This window comes from Astatotilapia calliptera, chromosome 17 (genome assembly GCF_964374335.1).
Source record: "Astatotilapia calliptera chromosome 17, fAstCal68.1, whole genome shotgun sequence".
NCBI lineage: Eukaryota > Metazoa > Chordata > Actinopteri > Cichliformes > Cichlidae > Astatotilapia > Astatotilapia calliptera.
Window position 1 is genome coordinate 8,077,618 of NC_137438.1, and position 10,483 is coordinate 8,088,100.

At 43.0% G+C, this 10,483-nt stretch overlaps 1 protein-coding gene across 1 annotated transcript in view; it reads right to left on the reverse strand.

Moving 5' to 3' along the window:
* Positions 1-5,893, reverse strand: part of col24a1 (collagen type XXIV alpha 1) — an 85,145-nt gene extending 79,252 nt beyond the window's left edge. The window contains exon 1 of the mRNA XM_026146179.2: positions 5,332-5,893. Within this exon, the coding sequence (XP_026001964.2) occupies positions 5,332-5,384 (53 nt within the window). The 5' untranslated portion in view covers positions 5,385-5,893. The remainder of the gene's footprint in view (positions 1-5,331) is intronic.
* Positions 5,894-10,483: the final 4,590 nt, after the last annotated feature.

A 10,483-nucleotide genomic window follows, 5' to 3' on the forward strand; every position in this document is an offset into this window, starting at 1 on the left:
TGCAGATAGGGTGCATATACATTGATGTGTCTAGAAATGTCCAGAACTACAGATCAGGCAGTCGAACATGTGTTATAAAGTCTTAATCTAAGGTAAGGTAACATTTGCTAACACTGTCACCAGTAAAGCTGGGGGGAAAAAGTATAAAAAGTATAAGAAGAAGCAGCTTAAAAAGAAGACAGAAAAGAAGAAGCAGTAACTCCAGTTTTAGTGAAGGTTTGATTTAAAGGCAACGCAAACAAAATACTTCACAGCACATTATCATCAAGGTTTTCTGGAATACGCTCCTTCAGTCATCGATAAAAACAAGAATCCAACTTAAATAAAGCTCCAGCACAATATCACCGTTTGCTTATTTATCCCCTCATGAAGTCATATTCATTCAACATTTTTCACCTGGTCATCCCGCCTGCATTGGCCCTGCTCCTCGCAGTTTCAGAACCACTGATCTACAGTAAAGCTGGACATTCAAACCAAATCACATCAGCAGCCCTGAAAACAGTAACAGCTGCTTATACAACTTGTTCTGGCAACTGGTGTCATATTTTTCTCTGACACTGACACAGTGTGGTGGCTGTACAAAGTACAAGAGACAGTAGTCCTGCTATTTTAATATGCAGGGCGCCATCAGTCAAAGGTTGCTGTCACACCTTAATCCTGCAGGGACTGACAGCCTCAAGCAGCATGACAGGCGCCTTACAAACAAGTCTTTTTGGTGGCCTGTGAGCATGAGATTAACCCAGTGTGAGTCACTTTCTGACAGAGAGCCCCCACCCCCCACCCCAACTCCCAGACGGGAAGCCATACTTGCCCTGCAGAACTGAGTAATAAAATATAATCGAAAGCAGAAAAGAGGGGGAAGATTAAAAAGACAACAAGGGAAGAACAGAAAAGGAAAGGGCTGCCTTTAAGTAGAGACACCGTGAATGAGTGTGTCACCTGTTCCCCATTGAGAATGTGGTGCGACATTCCACAGCTGGTAACGCAGACGTATTCCCAAAGTCAGAAAAAGTTACAAAAAAACAAGTTGGGGGGGAGACATATGAATACAGTCATTCATCTACTGTGAGAGGATTACAGTGACATTTATAAGGGCAACGAGTAGCTGGTTCTGTTTAGACATTGGCAGCTTTTAAAAGTAGACCAAAGATAGAGGGGAAAAAACCAAATAAATCACTTAACGTTCCTTTTTAGAGTGTGTGGATCCATGTGACGCTGATTCAGACATTTTTTTTTTGTCCTGCTGTCTGTCCCACAGTCTCTTGTTCGTGGCTATTTAAAGCATCTCTGAGGCTCTGTCACTGAGCACGTTCCGGCTATCGCTTCATCACATTTTTAGAAACAACTGGTGACCATTTCCCCACTTGCTGAACCTTGGTTTGGTGCTTTAACCTTTATTGTGACATGCAAACAGAATGGAAGGGATGTATCCGACTAATAAGAAAAACAGACTACATCCAATCTTTCATCAGAGGTGAATTCCCTTATATGTGACAGTACCGCTACGGCACGTTTCCCCGTCCTAGCAGTTAATGGAAAAGACCCCTGAAAGCAAGACAAAGCTCCCCAAGCAGTGCTCTGTTGACGAAGGGAAATACCACTATGTGGGGAGTGGGTGTCATGTCAAGACTATAAATAATCACAACTTAAAGCTCCACTCTGCAATGAATCATTCCAGCAGTACCAGATCTTTCCTTTCTCCCCTTCAAAATTAGCTTGGATCCCTAACAATGGTTCATTCAACTGGGGAGAAGGCTGAGAGTCAAATGGAGAGGCAAAAAGCTCAATTACGCTTGGCAAATAGAAGCAAACCTATTACACTTCTGTTTATAGTCTCATAAGGAACTGGAATCTTTTTTTTTTCCTTTTTTTTAACATTCATCATTACTGTCAGTCAGGAGGTGAGCAGCGGCTTTCACGGTTCATTGTTTACACGTCTAATTTACCAAATCAGTAAGTAACAGCGAAGCATGCAAAGCTGTTAATCTACACACACAGCTCTGAAATGAAACTTCTAGAGGATCTCCAAGAAACTGGAAGCACTAAAACTGCTGTTGAGGTGCGTTGGTGTGAAAAATCCAAAAGCTGCTGTGTTTGACTTCGCTTTGGGCAAAAAAGGTGCTCTGAATAGGACAATCTAAACAAACCTGATGAGACTAACCCTGACTCACCCGTCCCACTTTTCATAACCCCTGAAGTTTGCTGAAGCTCTTTTGGCACTCCTTGGAGGAGTCATTATTCAGAAGATTGAGGTTTATAGAGCATGACCTTGGAGCGTTTACCTAACCTCTACTGTTGTGTGACTTAGCTGAGCCCAGTCTAAAAATGCCATGGATGTCATAGCAGATATAACACATAAAATGACGCAGTGCCCCGAGGATCTGTTAAGACCCAGCATCACCCAGCATGTTACAGTATAAACCAGTTGAAATGTTTCCAAATGAGTGCATCACTTTCTTGCAAATCAGGTGTTCTGTTCCTGCATGTTTTGCTTTTCAATCTCAACAAAAAACATTCCTGGACACCATGAAGTCACTGATCTACTGCCAAAGAGTGTTCCCGCTGGCTGGGTTACAGCTTCAGTACCTGTACCCTTATCATATTAACTTCACTCTGGTATAACTAAGCAGGCTTGTTGTCCTCTCTCCAAATAGCCATCAGCAAAAATGATTAACAAATCAGCAGGTTTCCAGGATTGAACTGTCTAATAGTGGAGCGTTTGCAAAGGCTAGAAATGATAATGATTTCCTAACTGTTCCAAGCCACCAATGATTCCAAGCCATCATGAATCTAAGTGGACTCTTCTATAAGGAGCGTGCCATGTCTCTCCTCTAATGAGCATGGCTAACATTTGTCAGCTCACTCCAATGGTACTCGGAGTCAAGAGGTCACGGCAGACCAGTGTAAAGATTGACTGAGTTCACAAAACAGTGAGCAGACAAAGGCCCGTGAGTAAACTTCCACTGGCTTTTATTTATTTGCCCTTTCCCTGTTGCAGAGAAACCTTCAGATGTTAGGAGGGTTAAATACACTCACTCACACCGACAGGCCAAAATCCCTGCAGCCGGTGATTTGGGGAAGGTGAGTACACTCCAGCACGAAGGTGGAGAGGCTGTGATTGTAGCACAGAATAATTCAAAAAGGGTAACCTGAGCTGTGGGACGTGGAAGTCTTATTAAAGGCATTTATAGTGAGCTCTGCAGATTACCCAGATGAGCCAGGACATTGTTTTTGTAAAGGCTTTCCTGTCAATCTGTCCATTTTCCTAACTTCTTGTGCTTGGTTTGGGACTGGAGCACATCTAAGCTGACACTGGATGAGCGGCAGCATACACCCTGCACAGGTTGCCCGTCTATCACAGGCTGTTAAATTGTTGTGTCTATAAGGGTTCACATCACATGTGCCTGCACATGTGATGTGACAATAAAAAGTGATTTGATTTGATTTGATTTAAATTATCTCAGATTTGAGCACCACAAATTAGAGTCTGCTTAGCTCCATTGCAGATAAACATAAGTAGCTGCTAAATACCATTAGATGGTGGGAACTTTGGTATTGTTGTTATCCAGTTATATTGAAAGCAAAGTTTGACATTTTCTTGCATAAATACTTATCCTATCATGCAGTCCACTACAACTTATACAGGAAGGCTTTTCTGTAGAAGCATTACCCTATAATGCTTCTACAGAATGTAACATGTACTAGGGTAGCCTCATAGGGAGCTACACAGTTTGTACTTTATGTAGTGACAGTAAAACTTAGTATCCCTCATGCACTCAGAGGCACAGTAGACATGTGGTACACTGAAAAACATAATAACTGGGTAAAACTACAGAACAATTAACGTTTTCAAATGAAAGCACTTCACTTCCTGTATGAATTCTTGCTGATGTTTTTCTGTATTTCTTAACAATGGACTGAAATTTGTACCATTTGCAAAAATGTTCATAAACTTCTGTAAAAAGACAAATAATGTGCTGGCAGAAAAACCCTTTATATTCTCTGCTTTTTTGTCCTTCTGCCTCATTGACCTGACAATAGCAAACTTCTGCTCACATTATCAACCACCTGGAGGTACCAACCTGTGCTGAGGAGTCAGCATGCACTCTCAGCCAGAGTGTATGTGAGTGGTTGTGTTTCTGCAGTGTTATAGTTCTAGCACTGGCAGCAATAGAACAGCAATGCCTGCAACAGTGGGTGATTGTCTGGAGCTCAGGAGCCAGTTAACCACTGATGCATACACACTAACTCTGTCTGTGAATTCAAGGGAGGCCAGATTTATCCCCAGTCACCTCAGTTTTCCCCATAAGGCTCTCATATTCACTACCAAGGACAAAAAAAAGGATCTCTTATAGGGTTTCAACTCTACTGTTTTACATCAAGCAACCGCTATCAGCAGAGAATAATAGAATGTCTTGTGATCTCAGATTTTGTTTTTAGATCATATCTGGAAGAGATTCATAATAGAGTACAGGCAACTTGGACTCACTTCTGATAGAAGAAAATGCTTTCCCTGTGAAGTACTCTTTCTTTCAAGAAGTGCACATTTCTGATGTTCCACAGACCCCAGCTGAATGTAGCAGGACAACAAGACCTGCATGCTAGATGTCAATAATGCACACTCCCATGAGGAATGTTTAGGGTTTAAGGGTGTTCATCTAAAGCCTTAACACGTTTACAGAGATGGACACATTTGCTCCTCTTGGGTCCTTCACATTTGCTTCTGTGCTTCTTCTAATTTATCACTTGCAGAATAAGCATTATTACTTACAAGACAGCCTCATTCATCCCCTTTCTCCATGGTTTACTGTTTATTCTTCAGCTTACTGGAGCTGTGTGAGTGGGTGCCAAATAAAAAGATGATATTGTAGCAGATCCTAGACTGCATGTTCACATGGTGGGATCAAAGCCAACTTCCAAAGCTGAAATGCATGGGTGTATGGAAAAGTACAGGTATCAGATGGGGATGGTAAAGCTTAACAGCAGCAGTCCGTGCACAGCTAGAGTGAAGCTAATATGCAGAACAAACAGGTCAAACGGATCGAGCTGAAGACATCCTAAAAAGAGAAAAACTACAGCAAAGCTCAGTCGTCTCGTGCTTAAACTTTCTAAAATTCTGAATAGTTTGTGCCACGTTTTGGTGCCACAATCGTGCAGCTCAGCTGCTGAAACTTGTTTGGTCAACTGGCGCCCTGTCAGGGAAACACGCCAAAGAACCTGAACAGAAATAAGTCTCCCAGTTGCCATATCAAGCGAAAACCTGTTCCGGAAACAGCTTCAGCGCATAGATAGTCTGACATCTGCAGAGTACTTAACCAAATGACCACTTACGTTGCTGCCGCGGAAACGTGTCCACTCCTTGTCCGTTGAGCTCCTAAATGCATTTGTATGCATTTGTCCAGGCAGCAGAGATCTGGGTGAAAACAGAATCACACTCAAGGGGATACCTGCACATGGGCTAACCTTTGGTAAGAGCCAAAGGAAGCATAAAGCGGACGGAGATAACTGCCACCTCAGAGTTTCCTCATCGTAGCTGCTGCAGTCCTGAGGAGAGGTCTCTCCAAACTCTTTCAAAACCAAAGCCTCAGTTCCTTTGCGCTCTGCGGCGCGCAGTGATCAAGCTACTTCTATCCAAAGTGGAGACGCGCAACAGTTGCATAGGGGGGAGAGAAGGACTTGCAGTGCAGCGAGTCGGTATGCACCAATGTAAACTTGACTGCTCTCAGGGATTCACAGAATTAGCACTCGACTTCTTCTTGGTCTCCAACACAGCAGATTCAGTTCCATGCGTCTTTGCCTCCAGGCGGTGGCTTCTGCTATGTGCCTTGACTTGCACTGATGCGAGGGGAACCCGTACTCAGCCCATCACAACCCCATCCTACCAGCTGGTGGTGTTGGATTTCACCGGTTACTGACTCGTGACATCACGGACGGAGTTTTGGCTTGAGCCCTTCAGTCACTCTTTGAGTGGAGTTTGAGTGCTGCACTACCCTGCACGTTTTCAATATGTTTAGTTATAAAACGTTATAAAATGCACGTAAAAATTGTAAATCATAGACATACGCAAACCAACACAAAAAATAATGACGTAAAACAGAAAACATCAGATGGCATCAGTTCAAAATGTTATGCAATTACTTTACTTGACATATATGACACTGCGTGTAAGCTGAGTTTTAAAAAGAGCTTAATTTTGAAGCGGCTCTAATAGTATCACTAACACTTTACATGGCAGAATAAGTGAGCTTGAGTTAGTTGTAAGTGCACTTGATGCACATTCATAAGGAAATCGTCACAGAAAATGGGATTATTATGGTCGCCTGTTTCTGAACATACATCACACATCCAACATTCAAAGTAGAAAGCCAGTATCAATGAAATAATGATCACAATACTACTAAAACAAATAGCATGCAGTATCTTAAATCCACTAGTTCAATTTAAGTAAGTAACCTTTATCTTTTATACATTGACCATTAAACTGAAATTGGGCATTGGCTGGAAAAGTGAAAATATGCTGTAGCGTGCTCACAGTGTGCTGTATATATAAAGACTTGACTGCCTCCTGGCTGTAGCACAGGATTAAACAAATGATGAAAAAAAGAATTTTGATGTAATCAATAATGCACTCTCATAAAACAAAACAAAACGCTATGATTCAGCGAGAGAGTTAGACTGTTAGATGTGAATGTGGTTTATGAGCTTAGGTAGCATGCCATATAGTCTGAGGGCTTTTGATTTTGCGTCTGCTCCTTCTCCCGAGATTTACACAAGCACAGATTTATTAGGTGTATAAACTCCAGCAGTGTTTATAATGACACATTTGCTCCGGCACCAAAAATGCTCCTTTGTTTTGCGGTTTCCCTGTCCTAACGCTGCACAGAGTTCTCCTTGAAAATGACACCGTTTCCTCATCTCAACCATCGATTTTTCCAAACAAACAAGCTCCTACTCACTTCCACCATTTCCCACTCAGACTAACCCAATAACCTTGGACAAGAAGAGCTCTGTCACGACCCCCTCCCCGCCACATGCCATGGCATCCTCCTCTAGATGTCTGCATCCTCAGATCAGCCTGGACCGGGATTGAGTCCATATGGTTTGCAGTTTAGGGGCCTGGGAGACACGGAGCTTTTCCTGCCTCTAATTCCAGGTGGAGAACACAGGGTTTTTTAACCTGAAGACAGTTAAACAGCAGTGACAGTGAGCAGTTAGAATGCCCAAACACGGAGCAAGGTAAGAGAGGTCAAAGTGGCATGAAAACTCCAAGAGAGCCCATCAACCAGTGCAAACGACGACTTTCATAAGGATTTTGTGATTCCTGTAAACAAGGTGTCTGAGGCCCTTTGTGCTGCGGATGTGTGCCTGCAGCAGTGAGTCTACTCGCTGTCCCCCTTCTTCATCAAAGACAGTGTGAGGAGGAGGAAGCCCACACGGGATGGAGTCTCTCTCTGGCATTGCTATTACTCAGCATCTTCGGGTAGCGATGCTCTATCCAGATGTTTCACTTCCTCTCAACTTCCAGAGAAAGGTTCAGAGGTGCTGCTTTTCCAAGAAGGTTATGAATCAACGTGTTGAAGAAATAAACTTCATGATAATGTTGTAGCACAGGGCTGCTTGAGCTTGTTGACTGGCAGGAAAAGGTTCAAACTCTGTCACGGGTTGTTAATAAAACCTTGATAAAATCACAGATTTAGAGCCCGCCTTGCTGTGAGCGTCAGCGGTCCTTTAAAATCTTTTATTATAATACCAGAATTATTTACCATAAAATATCTTCACTTGCATGCAGAGCGCTTTGCAGCACACTTTTTAAGATGAATTTCGTATTTTTTTCCCCTTTACATGTGCAGATGTGTAGTAATCAATCCACTGTGTGCTGAGCACCAAAGTGTTAGGCCCGAATGAGTGAGTCAGATTCACACTCGCTTGTCTTTCTCCTGAGGAACGGGCAGATGTAGACGAGCGTACATGGAGACCCCCTGCCCCCACCCTCAAAACAAGTGTTCCTCTCCTACAGTTTAATAACTTATCCAAGGAAATGACCAGTTAGTGTTTAGACCAGTGCTCTCAAACACTTTTCACTTTCTTGGAAGCGCACAAAAGGCCAGGCTGGATCGTCATCACAGCAGTGTGTGGTTACAGACGATGATCAAGTATTAATGCACAGATTGCACGTGTCAATTCAAATGAACTTATTAAAAAATCACAGCTTTTCATGTTTTATTTAAAAAAATACATTTTGCATATGCTGGCAGCATGGTATTTGGAGTCTTTTGGACGCAGCACTGTTGCTGGCACCGCTCCCAGAAGCTGCATGGACTATCCCTACCTGCATGCTCATGTCTTGTCAATGATTTCATTTCCAGAACTTCCCCTTGGAAGGCCACGATCCAAATCACATATTCTGCTGCTCTGAGAGCGTATTGTCTTTAAGGTTTGAACATTTTATAGTAACACACCAGCTTGGAAACGTGAGGAGCGTGAAAAACCTTCGGCCTCACGAATGATTCTAAGCCCAGAGTCAACCATGGGTGGTTAAAGAGGAAAAATAAGACGGCAAAATCTCTGTGGTTTGGTAGAGCGTAGAGCAAAAACGTAAGCAGCCATTAGGCTCAATAAAGATGTGCTTTTGAGAGGCCACTGTAAGCACATTCTTCTCAACATAATGATCCAGACACGGTTGGTTAAGTGTGCCTCATTAGGTAAAGGGCTCATCAGTTTGCCATGAATTTAACTGGGAGGAGGGCGACCAGTCTAACAGCAGACTCTACCTGCAGACTGACGAGATGCTAAACTGGCTTCTCTCTCTAATTAGCAGACACGGCCCTGTGTAATTTCTGTCCTGTGTGCGTGTCATCGGCTCGTAGAGCTGTTATTTTGCCGAGCAAGGAGAGTGTGGGCAACAGCTGGGGGAGTGCGTAACAGATGGTGAAATACAGAGCAGTTGATAGTGGAAACAATGTTCCATGTACGAGTGTGCATGTGTGTGTGTGTGAGAGAGAGAGATTGTATTCAGTGAGGTGGTTTGTAGTGCTTAAGAGATCACGGGAAAGCAGTGAGAAAGGGGCCAGGGGAGTCCAGGGTGAAGGGGGTGTTTGGGCAGGGAGGAAGTGTAAGAGTGTGCAGGGAAAGTGAAAGTTGGGTTGGGGTCGAGTGGGCTAAAGAAGGAACACACACACACACATATATACACACATACTGCGCAGGGAGGTGCAGCGTCATGTGCAGCTTTTAATTTAGTGGTAAGCTCATGTAGGGACTATAGGCAGATTTTAAGGTGCAAACTCTTGAAACAATGCCTGGCGACTTGATGGTTCATCTGAACTCTATGTGAAGGGATCATTTTTAATTTACAAAACACTCACGAGGCCTTTAATCATTTATGGAGGGTGCACATACTTTATTCGTGTATTCAATGTAAAGAAAGCGCCAGAAAGTGGTCGTTTCTCATTTCTGATTGTGTGCCAGCATCATGGGTTTGCCTGCGTGCAATTAGTTTTGCAGACGCTGAGCAGAAGTCAACCAAGCCCACAAAAAACAAGCGTGTTTGTCAGCTTTTAAAAACCCCAGGCATTTACATGCAACCATAATCATATATTGCAACGTCATAAATTACTCGAGTTTCAGACAGATGTGAAATAATTTATGGTTTTCCTAACATTGTCAATTAACAGCTCTTAGGAAACCACTGCACTGTCTATGCTTGAATTATGCTTTTATTGCTAAGGAAAAAAAAATGTCTGAGAACAGGAAGGAAGAAACATGTAAGCTAAATACCTGATGCACTTTAGCGTTTAGCCGCTTTCCTCTGCAGCTCTCAAATCACCTGCTGACCAGTGTCAGCCAAAGGAAGTATGATGGTTTCCCCATCATTCTTGCTGAAGAGAAGAAAGGAGAAATGCATATGCTCCAAATTAAATGAATGTGATGTCTAGAGAAAATCTAAAGGGCCCACTGGATGGGTCCTTAAGCTTGGATTTACACTACGTTACAGCTCGTGTCTTCTTGGACGTCTTGAAGGGCTTTCCCAACTGGATCTTGGCAGTTTATTCCATTTATTATTTGTGGCAGATCTTCTCAATCTTTTTCAGATTGGATGCGAAGTGTCTTTGTGCTTCCATCTGATGATCTGCGGGGTTTAAATCTGGGTTTTCCCTGCTCCATTTAAGGATGATCAGACCAAAAGAGACCTACAAACTATCTTAGATTTGATAGGTAAACCTCGAAGCCCAGGTTTTCAAGATGCTGTCTGTGTTTGGTTCCATTCTTTCCCCATTTGATTCTGACTGGGCTCCCTCTAACTGCTGTGAAGAACCACACCTTTGCATCCTACCATCTCCATGTATTACTGGAGGGGCGGCCTTAGCCAGTCAATGAGCAGTACATGTACTTGTACGGTGTGTTTTCAGTGAGTGGTCTGCCACATGTGTAGACACCATTTCATATCCACACAAACACAGAGCAGTGCAAAACAAAGACAGAT